The 14662-nt window shown below is 52.4% G+C and overlaps 5 protein-coding genes across 6 annotated transcripts in view; 1 reads left to right on the plus strand and 4 right to left on the minus strand.

Annotated features, from left to right (window-relative positions):
• The window catches only part of TMEM199 (transmembrane protein 199), a 345481-nt gene extending 338069 nt beyond the window's left edge, over positions 1-7412 (plus strand). Inside the window, exons 2-7 of the mRNA XM_050763252.1 lie at positions 1445-1679; positions 2711-2784; positions 3112-3201; positions 4251-4293; positions 4458-4570; positions 4879-7412. Of these exons, the coding sequence (XP_050619209.1) occupies positions 1469-1679; positions 2711-2784; positions 3112-3201; positions 4251-4293; positions 4458-4570; positions 4879-4974 (627 nt within the window). The 5' untranslated portion in view covers positions 1445-1468 and the 3' untranslated portion in view covers positions 4975-7412. The remainder of the gene's footprint in view (positions 1-1444; positions 1680-2710; positions 2785-3111; positions 3202-4250; positions 4294-4457; positions 4571-4878) is intronic.
• Positions 1-14662, minus strand: part of IFT20 (intraflagellar transport 20) — a 245198-nt gene that overhangs the window by 28426 nt on the left and 202110 nt on the right. The gene's annotated exons all lie outside the window — the stretch shown is intronic.
• The window catches only part of POLDIP2 (DNA polymerase delta interacting protein 2), a 222000-nt gene that overhangs the window by 8676 nt on the left and 198662 nt on the right, over positions 1-14662 (minus strand). The window contains exon 2 of one of the 2 annotated variants that reach the window (XM_050763230.1): positions 1107-1343. In XM_050763230.1, coding sequence (XP_050619187.1) covers positions 1107-1267 — 161 coding nt within the window. In that variant the 5' untranslated portion in view covers positions 1268-1343. Of the gene's footprint in view, positions 1-1106; positions 1403-14662 lie in introns of those variants that run through there. The other variant, XM_050763229.1, reaches the window with a different exon arrangement.
• Positions 5919-8940, minus strand: SEBOX (SEBOX homeobox). Its single transcript, XM_050762346.1, has 3 exons — positions 8817-8940; positions 8518-8678; positions 5919-8373 (listed from the first exon to the last, which is right to left on the minus strand). The coding sequence occupies exons 1-3, from the start codon at positions 8938-8940 to the stop codon at positions 7993-7995; spliced, it is 666 nt and encodes a 221-aa protein (XP_050618303.1). The 3' UTR covers positions 5919-7992.
• VTN (vitronectin) lies at positions 10956-14479 on the minus strand. Its single transcript, XM_050763207.1, has 8 exons — positions 13804-14479; positions 13591-13710; positions 13171-13515; positions 12953-13092; positions 12536-12692; positions 12184-12336; positions 11376-11723; positions 10956-11152 (listed from the first exon to the last, which is right to left on the minus strand). The coding sequence occupies exons 1-8, from the start codon at positions 13865-13867 to the stop codon at positions 11040-11042; spliced, it is 1440 nt and encodes a 479-aa protein (XP_050619164.1). The 5' UTR covers positions 13868-14479; the 3' UTR covers positions 10956-11039.

A 14662-nucleotide genomic window follows, 5' to 3' on the forward strand; every position in this document is an offset into this window, starting at 1 on the left:
ACCTCCCACAGCACTTTAACTGTCTTGCTCACTTTTTCAATCTTTTAAGAAGGGGTATATCTTTTTTTCTTCTTTTCTTACATTTTCTAAATCACAAGTCATCAAGCAATATCCTGCCCACTTTACATTTCAGTTGTGTTCATGTCTTATCTTTATTAAATACTGTAAATTCCCTGGGAGCAATGCCTGAGTCTGATTAGCTGGTACTGCCCCCTCAGAGCCTAGTGTAGAAGAGGTGCTCAAAAAATATTTGTCCTGTATTGTAATTCCATGTCCATCTCCCCCTCTAACCTGTAGCCCTTATATTGCCCTTGAAAAGCTTAAACATCTCTAGATTTCCTACTGCATCTAGCGTCTCTCAATATCGTTTTTGTTCATACTCACAGGGGTCTTAAATTGCAAATAGCTATCATTTCTCCCCAGTGTCAGTGTCTAGTATCAGCTACTAAAAGGTCAGCACCGTCAGTCACCACTCTGAACAGGGCTGCACTTTCTAAGGGCCCTTCAAATAAAGGCTGTTTTTACTGTTTTGAAGATGTGAACTTTATGCTTCCTCCCACTGATCCACCAGCCCGTTTGATCCGCCGATCCCATCCGCGGAGAGTTTCCACACCACCCCCTTGGCCTCAAACCCCCTTCCCCGAGTCACATATAGAAAATCGATCTCCCCAGAGTCACTTGGAAACCTGGGGCCTACGAGGGTCCACACCCAAGAGTCTCGTTTCCCACCTCTAGCATCTTTCTGAGGGAGACTTTATCCGAATCCAAAGGCTGAGGGTTCAAGCCAAAGCCCTAGGGCTGAATTAAAAAGGTGCCCTCTGACAGCGGTGCTGGGGACCCCAGCCGGGGAAGTAGCATTCACTCGGGGAGGGTAAACTGTTCCCCCTCAGGTCCAGCCCTGTACAACCAGGGCTCTGGGCCGCGCTGGCTTCCCTGCTCCTGGCACATGTCCCAGACAGCGCAGGTCGGCTCCCTGCTCGGGACCCTCTCCCGGGTCAAACTCCAGTCACCCTCAGCAGGCCCGGGCCCCTGGCCTCCGCACTGGCCAGGAACACGCTCCCTGGGCTCCAGGCCCAGTCCTCGAGCCCCCTGGCTCCGTCCCTCACCGGGACGAGAGGTGCCTCCGCGTCGTCGTGGTCGCCGCTGGCGAGAAGGCCCCAGCTCCAGCCGCCGCACAGAGCGGCCTCGGCCACCGGGCCCCAGTCAGCGACCGGGACCACCAGCGGCTTCCCACGGCCAGGGCCCGCCGGGCTACACAGGTTGCCATGTCCCGCCCGAGCGCCCGCCCGGCTGCTGACACAGAGCCTGACCGGCGGCCGGGCGGCGTTCCGCCCCCGTCCCACACTGCCCCGCGCGGCGTCCCGGCCCTCTTGGCCCGCCTGGTCCCACCCCGGAGCTCAGAGCTACTTCCGGCGCGCGGCGGGCGGAAGTCTGGGTTGGGGTCACCTGACCGGAGTGTCGGCGAGATATGGCGTCCTCTTTGCTTGCGGGCGAGCGATTGGTGCGTGCTTTGGGCCCCGGCGGGGAGCTGGAGCCAGAGCAGCTACCCCGAAAGCTGCGAGCCGAGCTTGAGGCCGCGCTGGGAAAGAAGCACACGGGCGGTGATAGCTCCAGTGGCCCCCAACGCTTGGTTTCTTTCCGTCTCATCCGGGATCTGCACCATCACCTAAGAGAAAGAGGTGAGCCCCAGTCTCCAGTCCGGGGTCGCCTCCTTGTTTCCAGATCGATTCCCTCCTGAGATCTTTTCACATCATTCCCTTTCTTCTACGGAGCACTCATCTAGACAAGCGAAGAGTCACCCCATAAATCCCAGGGCCACCCACTTTCTTAACTCCCATGGGAATTTCTCGTGGATGACAAATTTGCTTGTGCAGTTTTTTGCTCTTTTGAGAGCCCCCTCTTCACTTCCAGGAACACGTAAGCCCAATTCACCCTTGAGAAAGTCTAGGTTTTTACTAAATACAAGTATCACAGGTTCTGTCTCTTCGTTTTTCTACACTTTAGGAATCAGCTTACACTTCTACACTTTAGGAATCCGGATTTCTTTCCACCTCAGAAGCAAGGGTGGTGAAATCTGATACTTTGTTTTGTTTTGTTTTTGATATAGGATGACAGAAGCTGTGTTGAAAGATCTGGCCTGGGAGTAGCATGCGAGTTCCAGTCCTAGCTCTATCACTAATCCTCTGAAGGAGTCATTTCTCCTCGCTGGGCCTCAGTTCCCTTATATGTAAAGGGAAGGAATAGGACAAACTAGCACATAAGTTATTTTGCCAGAAGTAGCATAGACTAGCCAGAAGTGCAAAGGGTAGACTGCTCAATTATTAGAACTAGAAAGGACCTTAGAAAGAGATTGCCTAGTATTAGTGTCCTCTGAGCATTTAGCATCACTATGAGCTAAACCTATTTAGGGAAGAGCTATTGTGGCCACAGAAATGATCTAACCCAAAGGCACAAATAAATGGCTTACATATTAGTTGTAACACTGGCAGGATAATTGAGAGCTGACAGCTAAAGTCAGCTGTGCAGCACTGGGAGATACCCATATGGAATTATCCAAAATTCTTTTCAATTGAAAATGATCCTGGAAATGGATTAATGTAGAGATGGCCCTGTTTTATTTTGGTAGAAAGAAGGGCTAGACCCCTCTTGATCTTAACCCTTCAATCTTAGCTCTATGGATCATTGCGTTTGTGAAACCTTTTCTTCTCAGATTCCAAACTATACCTCCATGAGCTCCTAGAAGGCAGTGAAATCTATCTCCCAGAGGTTGTGAAGCCTCCACGGGTATGTAAGGGATACGTTTGTGGGAGTGGTTATTGACTGAGTTGGGCTTATCCATGATACACTGAACTTATAAATCAACTTTTAGGCTTGAAAATTTGTTTTTGAAATCTTTGGGATCTGGGGGAACCAGATATTGTCCTCCCTATCAACTGTTTGGAAAATTGAGATTAAAAAAAACAAAAAGTTTCAAAACATTGGAGTTAGAACTAACTAGTATGTGGGTCTCCTGATACCTTTAGCAGTGCTTTTCCCCTGGAACCAATGATGGTGATGTGCTTTCTAACAAGCTGGGAATATCATTCTTCTTATTTGATTTTTCTGCTTCAGAACCCAGAACTAGTTGCCCGGCTGGAGAAGATTAAGATACAGCTGGCCAATGAGGAATATAAGCGGATCACCCGCAACGTCACTTGTCAGGTAAGGGCCTGCTCTTCAGTACATGGACTAGGTAGCCCCTCAGAGTAGGGCCCTGCACTGCAAGAAGGTATGGAGTTTAGAAGAAACATGGACACTTGGTTTCTATACTGTTCAGGGACCATAGGAACTCTGCATACAAACTTAACGCAATTCCCATCTCATTCACTGAGACTCTGGGCTGAGATGGTGACCAATTTTTAAACATCGTAGAAGTGGGAGTGAGTTAGCTGGGTGCGGTGGCTCACGCCTGTAATCCTAGCACTTTGGGAGGCTGAGGTGCTTGGATCACTTGAGGTCGGGATTTGCGACCAGCCTGGCCAACATGGTGAAACCCCGACTTTACTAAAAATACAAAAATTAGCCTGGCGTGGTGGCGAGCACCTGTAATCCCAGCTACTTGGGAGGCTGAGGCAAGAGAATCACTTGAACCCAAGAGGCGGAGGTTGCGGTGAGCCAACACTGCACCATTGCACTCCAGCCTGAGCAACAAGAGCAAGACTCCGTCTCAAAATAAAAGGGGGGGGGAGAATGAGTCTTGGAGGCTTTTTTTCTTTTTCTTTTTTTTTTTTTTTTTGAGATGGAGTCTCGCTCTGTCCCCCAGGCTGGAGGGCAGTGGCAGGATCTCTGCTCACTGCAGCCTCCACCTCCGAGGTTTAAGTGAGGTCTCTTTTAGTAGAGACCACGTTGGCCAGGCTGGTCTTGAACTCCCAAACTCAGGTGATCCTCCTGCCTCGGCCTCCCAAATTGCTGGGATTACAAGGTGAGCCACTGTGCCCAGCCATTGGAGCCTGTCTTCTGACAGGGCTCCCTACTATTCTATGGCACGTTCCTACCCTGAAACAGAAGAGTGGATGGGTACTGGCAGCCTGTGTCCTCTCTCCAAAATGCTTGCTCTGTGGTCCAGAAAAGAGTCAAAGTGGTTCCAGACAAAAAAATCCCTGGAGAAGGCAGTTAATGTGTTGGGGAATAGAGAGGGCTGAGCCCAGACTGACAATGGATGCTCTCTGAGCTGCTTCTATTCTGAATCATCTGCTTTGTCTTTTTCCCAGGATTCAAGGTATGGTGGGACTCTGAGCGACCTGGGAAAGCAAGGTGAGGTACTAGGAGATCAGGCTTCTAAAGCCTCTTCCTGAGATGGGTCATGACACTCAGGCTTGTTTGACTGGAACCCAGTTGGTGGGGGAGGCAGCCATGAGATAAGAGCGCCTCCTAGAGAATGTTGAACTAAAGGTTCCCTCTCTGGCTCCTCCCCAAAGTGAGATCATTGAAGGCTCTAGTCATCACCATCTTCAATTTCATTGTCACGGTGGTAGCTGCCTTCGTCTGCACTTACCTTGGAAGCCAGTATATCTTCACAGAAATGGCCTCGGTGAGTAGGCACTTGGCAGGGCAGGGTGCCCCAGGTAGGGGTGTTAGTGGGTAAGGGAGGACATATGTGAAAGTGCCTTGCACAGGTTAGGAATTGAACAGATATTTATGCCATGAACAAGGGGAGCATTAGAGCTTTCCAGCAGTCACAGGGGATTAGGTAATAAACCCAGGAGAAGCCACATTCTCTTTTCTTCCCCTCCCTCAACTTAGAAGGGGATTGGGGGCTCTCCATCCTCATTCAGGTTGCTTGGGTACAGAGCTGGGTGTTGGCCTGCATCCCTTAAGCCTGGTTCTCCCCATCTCCAGCGGGTGCTAGCTGCATTGATCGTCGCCTCAGTGGTGGGTCTGGCTGAGCTGTATGTCATGGTGCGGGCAATGGAAGGCGAGCTGGGAGAACTGTAACTGGTGCTTCATCTTCAAGTCTAGAGAAGACTTTGGGGGCTTCAGGGTCCCATTGCCAGTCACTGACTCAGTCAACCCATCAGACTTTTTGTATTCAGCTCCAGTTAGTCAGAAGACCAGCCCAGGCCAGCTGCTGTTTCTGTGGGGAGCCCTATGTTCTGTGAATTTCCAAAGGGAGCATTGGAGGAAATTGAGATAACACATCTTTAAAATGGAAAGAACTGGTCTTGGTCTGTCAGTACCTCTTCCTGAATCCGGTACCCATCTGCCTTCTCCAGTCCATTCTAGACACTGCTGGGACTAGGGTTTTTCCTTCAGGAGCAAATGGAATCCAGGCCTTCCCAGAAGTAGACCATACTGCCTTGAACTTGTTCGTATGTACAAACTGATCACCAGCTTTCTCCAGACATTTTTAATGCAGACCTGTAATTGAGTTCAGAAGCCTCCAAGAAAACAGAAAGGATCCCCTTTCTCCAGTTTGTGCTGGAAGAGGAGCTGATCAGAGACATCAAATAAGAGAAAGATGGGTTGCTGTAGGATGGTAGAACCGGAAGCAAGGCAGCTACCTTTTTCCTAAAGGAAATGGTATTAGGCCCCTTTTCCAGAAGATAAGACAGACTCGTAGATATCAAATGACCAGCTATGGTCCTTCCTCTGTTAAATGGAGCCGAAGTCGCCTGTGTTGTCCTGAAGTCTTGTAATGTTTAACTTCTGAGAACTTAGATTAGTGGTGTGATGATAGGGTCTGTATAACGCACTGAAAAGGGTATCAGGCTTAGTTATTTATCCAGTAAATATTTATTGTATCCAGGGTATTTCTATTTTAACTCCTGTGACAACACAAAGCACAGTGATTTCCATAGTTCTAATAGTTCTAACTGTTCAGGGTCTGCTTCTCATGGTACACTCTTCTTGGTTCACTGTATGTACTCCTGTTCTCTCTATTTTTTTTTTCCAAAGCACTTTTCTGTTTTAATAAATTATATACTCATTTGCTCAGTGGACACTTCCTCTACAATGTTTGCCAGTTTCTGTTAGTTGGAAGAAGTGTCAGCTGTGAGAAGACAAACTAGGTGGCACTTTGCAGTGTTTCCAGTAACCTGAACTGTATAAAATTTGTGTTAAAAAGCTACACTGGGCCGGGTGAGGTGGCTAACACCTGTAATCCTAGCATTTTGGGAGGCTGAGGCGGGTGGATCACTTGAGGTTGGGAGTTCAAGACCAGCATGGCCAACATAGCAAAACCCCATCTTTACTAAAAATACAAAAAAATTAGCCAGGCGTAGTGGTACGTGCCTGTAATCCCAGCACTTTGGGAGACCAAGGTAGGAGGATTGCTTGAGCTCAGGAGTTCGAGACCAGCCTGGGCAACATGGCGAAAGCCCATCTCTACAAAAAAATTCAAACATTAGCTGACATGGTAGCACACGCCTGTAGTCCCAGCTACTTAGGAGGCTAAGGTGGGAGGATCCCTTGAGCCCGGGAGGCAGAGGTTGCAGTAAGCTGAGTAATCCAAGATCATGCTATTGCACTCTAGCCTGGATGACAGAGTGAGACCTTGTCTCAGTAAAAAAGCAGAGGGCAGGGAGAGGGGAGAACCAAATGCCCTGTCCTCCAGTTTCAGCATGTAGAAGGGAGCTCTCTCATCTCCTAGCCACTCCTGCCTCACTATGCCATGCTTTCTCTAATGCACTCTGGGTCCAGGGACTGCTTGGCAGGAGGTGGGAAGAACAAAAAGTTTGGGGCCTTCCCAGTTTCTTAGGGCCTGTCTGGAGAGGAAACTAGCATTTACTGAGTTTTTACAATGTGTCACACACCATGTAAAGCCCTTTACCTACATTATTTCTTATACCTCAAACAGAGAGCAAACAAGTATCCCCATTTTTTAGTCACATAGAGTTCCAGAGTTGCCACAGTTACATAGCAGAGTCAGGATTTGAATCCATTGCAGACCACAAACACCATGGTTTTCTCTCCGAAGCAGAGCAGCTCCGGAGGTGGAGGTAACTGGAATGTCTTAGACTCAGTGGGACCAGGAGCAGGGGCTGCCAGCAGAGGCTCTCATCTCCCCCAGGGTCTTGTCAGTCAGAGCCCCAAACCCTTCAATTAACTATTCCTCTAATCCCAGCAGAAGCCTGGGTAATACCTCCCACCAAGAATCTGTGTGGAATCTGGCCCTATTTAGGGATTAGGTGATGGAGATAAATTTCCATGGCAAATGGCCCTCGTCCCCGTTCATTTGCAGAGCACAACAATCCAGATTAAGGTACAGAGTTTGAGTTTTATTTGGAGATTAGTTGGTATTACAGATGACGGTGATACCAAAACCCAATGCTGCTGCACCCGCCTCATCCCAGATCTGTCAGGTTGTCTCTGCGGCCTCACGTCAGAGGGCAGCCAATCTGATCTTTGTGAAAATTAAATCAACATAAGCCCCAGCTTCCTGTCTTTGCTTTATTACTTTAATGCCACTCCCTCTTCACATCCATAGCTCTGATAATTTGTCCAGGTGGTCGACGGTCAGGAGAGGTGGCCCTGAGCCATAAAGAAGGTGACTCCAGCAGTCTAGATGAGGAGCAGCGTTCTCCTTTCCTACCTCACTTAGCAGTTAGCAAGGTAATGGCCTGGAGAGACCTCAGGAGACAGGAGCCTGCCCCTTCGGAGGGAGGAGGTCATCAGCTGGTGAGAAATGGGGACCAGGACTGGCAAGAGTGAAGGAAAACATTGCCCTCATCTCATCCTTCTGAAGGTACCTCCTGCCACAACCATGAGCATATGCCCCAAAGGGGTCAGGTGTGGGGTGGCAGGAGCTAGGCCCCAGTCTGCATAGGACCTGCATCTAGGCTGGCCTGGAGGCCAGTGGAAGGGAGGGATGCCTGAGCTAAATTCCTTTCCGATAGGGAACTCCTTTGCATAAAAGGTGGGGCCGGGGGATCCACTTCTGATGTGTTCAGTCGCAGGAGGGGCAGGGTGGGCTACAGGAGTCAGAGGAGGGGTCTTGCAAGTTCTGGACCAAGACTAGGCGTGGTCCACATTGGTGACAATGGCCAAGGCATAGATGAGGTCAGACAGGCTGCCTAGTGAAGTCTGGGGAGTAGCTCGCTCTAAGAAAGGGTGGACCTCTGAAGCCCCACCTGGTCCCCGTGGGGCTACAGCTTTAGCCCCTTCCCAGCCCTGCCCTGGACTTAAGCCAGGAGCTGGACAGGAGGTGTATTGACACACTGAGGTACACTGAGGTGTGCCGCTGGAGAGTGGAGGTTGGCCTGGTATTTGGGGATCCCAGGGCTGCTGGAAGGTGTCTGGAAGAGAACAGGGGCTCTGGTGGGACTCAGGCCGGGGGCTTAGACTTCCTGACTTCCTGTTCTTGATTCTTTTGACCCGGCGGTTCTGGAACCATACCTGCTAGGGAAGAAGAAGGAGTCTTCTGGCCCCAGCATCCCCTCCACCCAGGGACATGGGAAACAACCTGAAGGCAGGCTACCCAGCGAAGGGGCCGTGGGCCAAGCCCAGATGTTGGCTGTGTGAGAAGGGGTCGCAGCTCACCTGTATCTTGGCCTCAGGAAGGCGAGTGACCTGGGCCAGGTGCTCACGGGTGCTGATGTCGGGGTAGGGCCATGCTGCAAACGCCCTCTCCAGCTCCAGCAGCTGCCCTTTGCTGAAGGTGGTCCGCTTTCTCTGGTGGGAACCCAACCCACTGCCACCGTCTGCGGGCCACGGTGGGGGTCAAGCCGGGACTTGCTGAAAGAGCCTCCGCCCAGCCTTAAAGCCCTCAATCAACCCTGAAGTCCCTACTCCCATCCCTCTTCAACCTTCCCTCATGCCACCGTGCCCTGCGTCCTCACCCTGCCCACATTTCCCCATCAGATCACCTGCTGAGGATGCATCCACAGGGCTGCCCATGGAGCTGGCACAGGGTAAGGTGCCAGAGGGCCATGCCAGGGCTGTGCCCATACCAGACCCCTCCATTTGGATTTTATCCTGCTCAGGGTAGCTGGCCCCGCCTCCAGGAGGGGAGAGGTTTAGAGTCCAGCTCAAGCAAAGCAGAGAAGTCTCGGTGGGGAAGACTGGAGGCTGGGTTGGGCTTATGAGGGTATGGGTGGGGTAAATTGTGTACCCCCTGCCCCTCCAGGGCCTCACAAAGGAAGCTGGACCCAGCATCCCTCCTCAAACCACAAACTCTGGTAGTCTGTACCTGAAATCCTATACTTCATGAAAATCCTCCCAGGGGTCCTTCCAGGAAGCCAAAGAAAACCATCTCTCCAGTGCTCCCAGGCACTGGCTGCCCCTTCTGGAGCCCTGAGTGCTCTGAACCTGGCTGCCTTCAGGGGAGAGGGGGTGGAGACCTCTCCTACAACTGGGGACTGGGCTGGTGAAGTGGGACAGGATGAGAAGGATGGTAAGGTGACAACAGGATGAATGGGAGCCAGCTGCTGTCAGCGGGACTGGGGAACAGATGTCGTCACCAGGTTACCCTCAGGTCTGCTTTAGAACTTTGCCTGCATCTAACCCTTTATCTCTCTGGCCCTTCAAGAGCCAGATGGACTTCCTGGGGTTTGGAACCTGGAACCAGAGGAGGTTCCACAGGTGCAGTTGAGGGGTTCTAAGAAAGATGATAAATACTATACACAATACTATGTGTATAGTATTCTCTTCCTTGGACACATTCTGAACCGCTTTTCCTTAAATTTTTAAAAGTTTGTTTCTTTTTTTTTTTTTTTTCAAGATGGGGTCTTGCTTTGTCACCCAGCCTGGAGTGCAGTGGCACGATCTTGGCTCACTGCAACCTCCACCTCCTGGGTTCAAGCAATTCTCCTGCCTCTTCCTCCAGAGTAGCTGGGATTACAGGTGCCCACCACCACACCCGGCTAATTTTTTTGTATTTTTAGTAGAGACAGGGTTTCACCATGTTGGCCAGGCTGGTCTTGAACTCCTAACCGCATGATCCACCCACCTTGGCTTTCCAAAGTGCTGGGATTACAGGCGTGAGCCACCGTGCCTGGCCTAAATTTTGTTTTTCTCACTCTGTTGCCCAGGCTGGAGTACAGTGGTGTGATTTCTGCTCACTACAGCCTCAACCTCCCAGGCTTAAGCAATCCTCCCACCTCAGCCTCCTAAGTAGCTGGGACTACAGGCACACACCACCCATAAGTTGCCCAGCTAACTTATTTCTTTATTTTTTGTAGAGATGGTGTCTTGTTATATTGCCTAGGCTGGTCTCCAACTTCTGGGTTCCAGCAATCCTCCCACCTTGGCTTCCCAAAGTGCTCGAATTACAGGCATGAGCCACCATGTCCAGCCAAAAATTCCCTCCTTTTTTTGTTTTGTTCTGTTTTTAGAGACAGAGTCTCACTCTATTGCCCAGGTTGGAGTGCAGTGGTACAATAATAGCTCACTGCAGCCTCAAACTCCTGGACTCCTGGGCCACTTTTCCATGAGAAGTGTGTGCTTTTGAATTTCCTTTCAGTTTCTCCCCTTCACTATCTCTCCTGGTCTTGCTGCTCCCCATCCTAGACCCTAGACAGAGACCTCAAGAAAGGCTCACTCTAGGGGTGGGTTTGGGGAAGCACAATGACTTCAGGAGCCGGAGCTACTATGATTTCAGATCAGGATGGACAAAAAAGCTGAGCCAGAACCTCACTACCTCTTGCCCCTTCTCTCTCCTCCAAGACCCTAGTCAACTCCAAGGGGCAAAGCAAGCCTCACCCAAGGAGGCTGGCCTGGTAACTCTGTCACCATCAGAGGGGTTCAAGTGCCTGCTTAGCTGCTGGTGGGTTGCTGGGGGTTGCTTAGCTCAAGAGGAAGGGTAGCTCTCAGGAGGCCTTCCCCAGTCCCAAACTTCGGTTCACAGAGAATTCCTGAGCCCAACATGGGTTGAACACAGCGAGGCCCTTCTCTGCCCCCTTCACCAACCCATTCTGACAGCCCAGCTTCCTCTCCTTTACCCAGGCAGGGATGTATCCACCCCAGTCAGGACAGTAGTCTTAAACTCAGGGACCTTTATTGGGCTGGGGGAAGGAGATTGGAGGAGGGAGCTACAGCGGGCCCAGCCTTGTGGGCTCTGCCTCCTACAGATGGCCAGGAGCTGGGCAGCCCAGCCAGTACTGGGCGATGGAGCGTGGGTAGGGAGGGTCCACAGCATCCACTCGCCGTGTGCGAAGGTTGACTCGGTAGTACTTGTCTGGAAGAGAGGAAAGCAGAGGGTGCGTGAGGCCCAGCCTGGCCCTGCCCACTCTTCCCTTAAGAAAGTCTCAGAAGGGAAAGTGAACATCCACGATGCAGCTAAGGACTTCTGGCCCGGCTTTCTGTGGTCACTACCTGCGGGCTGTATTCAGCCCTTATGGACCAGGGACAGCAAGGAAAACCCAAGCTAGAGCAGCTTCAGGGGTGGCAAGGGCTCCTACCTCCAGAGAAGAAGAAGACACTCTGGATGGGTTCACAGGTGGCAGGCACAAGCCAGTCCATCCTGTAGTCATCATAGTTGTTGGCTCCCAAGTTACTCTCCTCACTGGAGAACAAGGACAGCCGCCACGTGGGGCGGGATGGCCGGCGGGAGTTCTGGTTGCGGCCACGGCTGTGGCCTCGGTCTGAACGGTAGCCTTTGCGGTTGCGACGCCTAAACTTTTGCTTCTTGGCCAAGGAGGGGTGGGGTGCCATGCCTGAGACGTAGATGCGGCCAGCCATGGCTGCGTCCACTTGCCCTGGCACACCATGCCAGTCCCGGCTAATGAGCTGGGGCTGTCTCATACCAGCTGTGGCAGGGAAGGGGTGAATGAGAGGTCTTAGGGGTCTGAATCTTGCGCCCTCCAGCAAGGTCATTAGAGTTCATCTGCTGCATCTTGCCCAAAGACACACAGCAGCGAATGGCAGAGCCAGGCCTTTGATTCTCAGTCCAATGCCCTTCACTGTGTGCTCCCTCCACCATATCACTGGTGTCTAGACCCCACCCCCCCCAGGCCCCCTAAACTCCTCAGCCATAGCCCCTCCCTCTGCTGGCTGTGCCCTCGGCTGTGCTAGGCAAAGTCCAAGGTGTGGGGTCCAGGTAGAGCCGAGCTTCCCCCAAAAGGTCAACAGAAGCAAAGTCTGGCCTGAGCAAATAGACTTTGATCGATAGCTCCACAACCACAGCCCCCTCCAGCCAACCTGGCTCTACCACTAGCCAGGGGTTTCAGCCCTTTTGAAGGAGAAGAAAGACTTGCCCTCTCTCCATACCAGAGGTTCTGCCCCAGAAAAGAAGCTCGAAGATGTCCTCCCAGCTGTCCCGCTGCATCACGGCAAAGTGCTCAAACACAGCCGACCGGGAGCTGCCTTCACACTCCTCCTGACTGGGCTGGTGCTGGAACTGGTACTCCCAGTACCGTTTCCCTGGGGAGCGGGGTGGTGGGCATTAGGAGGGCTGGGCCAGAGCCAGACTGGAGATCCCAGAGGCTGTTGAAGTTAGGATCTCCCAGCATGAGGTGGGGGTATGGGGTGGGCACATGCTGAGGCCTGTCCCCAGTGAAGTGTGAAAGGAATCCAAGACTGCTCCACTGCCTGCTCAGTCTCCCACCCACCCCCTGAGTACCCTTGAAGAAGTAGACCCGCTCCCTGCCACTGTAGCTATGGGCAGGGAGGGCCAAGGCTGCGTCCACATTGTCTGGCATGCCATCGAAGCCATCAGAGATATTTCGGGGGTAATCAGGGTCCAGGACACCATCCTCAAAGCGCCAGTACTGACTACCCTAAGAGGTGGGGAAAGTGAAAAGGGGTATGGAGGCTGCTGGCTAGGCACAGAGGCAGAGTCCCTTGCCCTAAGGCAGCCGTTCCCAGGTTCAGGTTCACTGCCCAGGACCTGGAGTCTTGGGGCTGCCCTGTGCTCACAGAGCGCCCACCAGGTCCTGCAGCGCCCTGGGTCCAGCCTCCCTGTCCACCCTGTCCCTGGGAGCAATAGCTCTCAAACCCTCCCTAGATGCTTTCTACCCTGGTCCACAGCTGCTGGCACCTTGAAGAGGTAGGTCTTCCCCTGACAGTTGATGCGGGTGAAGGCGGCATCAATGGGGCCCTCGATGCCCCAGACATCTCGGATGAGCTTGGGGTACCCAGGCCTCACTGCCTTTTCATCCAGTTCATAGCAGTACTGCCCTACAGTGGAGGAGGTGGTGTGAGAGCGGGGACGCTCCTGGGGCAGACCCCCATCCCCAATACCTGCCCTGGATTCACCTCGGAAGGCAAAGAGGGAACCGTTCTTGAGGTCGGTGAAGGCGTCGAAGGGTTTCCCACTGCATAGCTCCTCCTCTGCTGGGAGCTCAGGGGTCCCTGGACGAAGGGTCTCGGGCCTTGAGTCCGTCCCCTCAGGCTTAGAGATGCCCACCTCAGGTGCAGGGGATTCTTCCTCAGGGTTCAGAACAGTTGCCTGCTCAGGATTCCCTTCGGGCTGGGCCTGGAGGTCAGGGCTCGGGGAGGAGCCCTCCGGCTGTTCATGGATGGTGGCATTGTTTTTCTCCTCACCGTAGTCATAGGTCACATACTCATCCTCCGGCATAGTGAACACATCCCCACGAGTCACTGCAGAGAGTGGATGGTAGTGAGTCTCCAGCTGCAAGGGGCACCCCAGCCCACCCACCTGGGCTCTGAACACACCTTGGGGCTTGCACTCAGCCGTATAGTCTGTGCAGCAGCTCTGGTAGTAAGAGCAGAGCTCATCACACTGGCACTTCTTGTCAGCATTGAAGCCCTCAGTGCAGCGGCCCTTGCATGACTCTTTGAGGAAGGGGTGTCAGTAGGTTCCGCCAAGCCCGGGCCACCCTCGCCCTCCCTACATTGACTCAGATGGCCACCAACACCCCCCTGTACCTTGGTCAGCCACAGCAACCCATGCCAGCAGGGCCAGCATGAGAAGGGGTCTCAGGGGTGCCATGGCGGGACTTCTAGCTCAGTGCCTGGCAAGCTGGGCTCTGATCTCCCTGAAGTCTCCTCCCTGATGCCTGAGGAAGGGAGGGAGAGGCAGAGACAGGGAGGGAGGGGACTGAAGAAGAGGAACTGCCTTTTCTGCTGCTCTGTTTGCTCAACCTCCAGCCCATCCCCTCTGCCCCCTCCAGCGGCTGCTGCAGCAAAGGTCACATTCCTGGAACACTGGGCCTGGGAGAGCTGGGAGATAAGACCTTTGCCAAGCTCAGAATCATTAGGTCATCAGAAGGGGAATTAGCACCGCGGATCTGGAGGCCAGAAAGAAGGCTCATTGGGCAACAGCTTTATCTCTCTGAGTCTTAGTTCAGTTTCAGTAAAATGGGATTAACCCCCTTGCCTCATGGGGTGTTGGGAGATTACATGAACTGGAACAGACAAAATGCCCAGTAGCTGGAGCAGTCACAAATTCCTTCTCCAAACATGGCTATTGATCCATGATTGTTTGATCAGACACATCCCTGGCTGGGTGCTCATTCGCCATTGTTTATTTAGGGCAGGAAAAAGGGAGTGGGAGGAGAGTTTGTAAGCACTCTGGGGAATTTTCTTTTTTAGCATAAAAGAACAAAGTTTCATTTCTGGGTTCTTCGCTTGGGTGCATCAATCTCCCCAGGCTGGAAATTTGGGTAAATATCAACCCACTGAACTAGATTTGATTTCTGAGTCTTTTCTGAGCAGGCCACTCCCTGTCCCCAGCCTCAGTCTTCCCATCTGTAAAGAGTGGGCTTGTTCACACTTTTAGACTCTC

The sequence above is a fragment of the Macaca thibetana genome, chromosome 16 (genome assembly GCF_024542745.1).
Source record: "Macaca thibetana thibetana isolate TM-01 chromosome 16, ASM2454274v1, whole genome shotgun sequence".
NCBI classification, from domain to species: Eukaryota; Metazoa; Chordata; class Mammalia; order Primates; family Cercopithecidae; genus Macaca; species Macaca thibetana.

Excerpts from the sequence above, each read along its gene's own strand:
- SEBOX (XM_050762346.1), bottom strand. The coding sequence starts at position 8,940 with ATGGAGGGGTCTGGTATGGGCACAGCCCTGGCATGGCCCTCTGGCACC. Across the intron at positions 8,679-8,816 it reads GATGGGGAAATGTGGGCAGG|ACGGTGGCAGTGGGTTGGGT; the intron begins GTGAGGACGCAG and ends CGTGGCCCGCAG. Across the intron at positions 8,374-8,517 it reads TTCCTGAGGCCAAGATACAG|GTATGGTTCCAGAACCGCCG; the intron begins GTGAGCTGCGAC and ends CTTCCCTAGCAG.
- VTN (XM_050763207.1), bottom strand. The coding sequence starts at position 13,867 with ATGGCACCCCTGAGACCCCTTCTCATGCTGGCCCTGCTGGCATGGGTT. Across the intron at positions 13,711-13,803 it reads GGTTGCTGTGGCTGACCAAG|AGTCATGCAAGGGCCGCTGC; the intron begins GTACAGGGGGGT and ends CCTTCCTCAAAG. Across the intron at positions 12,337-12,535 it reads GCGGGTCTACTTCTTCAAGG|GGAAACGGTACTGGGAGTAC; the intron begins GTACTCAGGGGG and ends CCCGCTCCCCAG.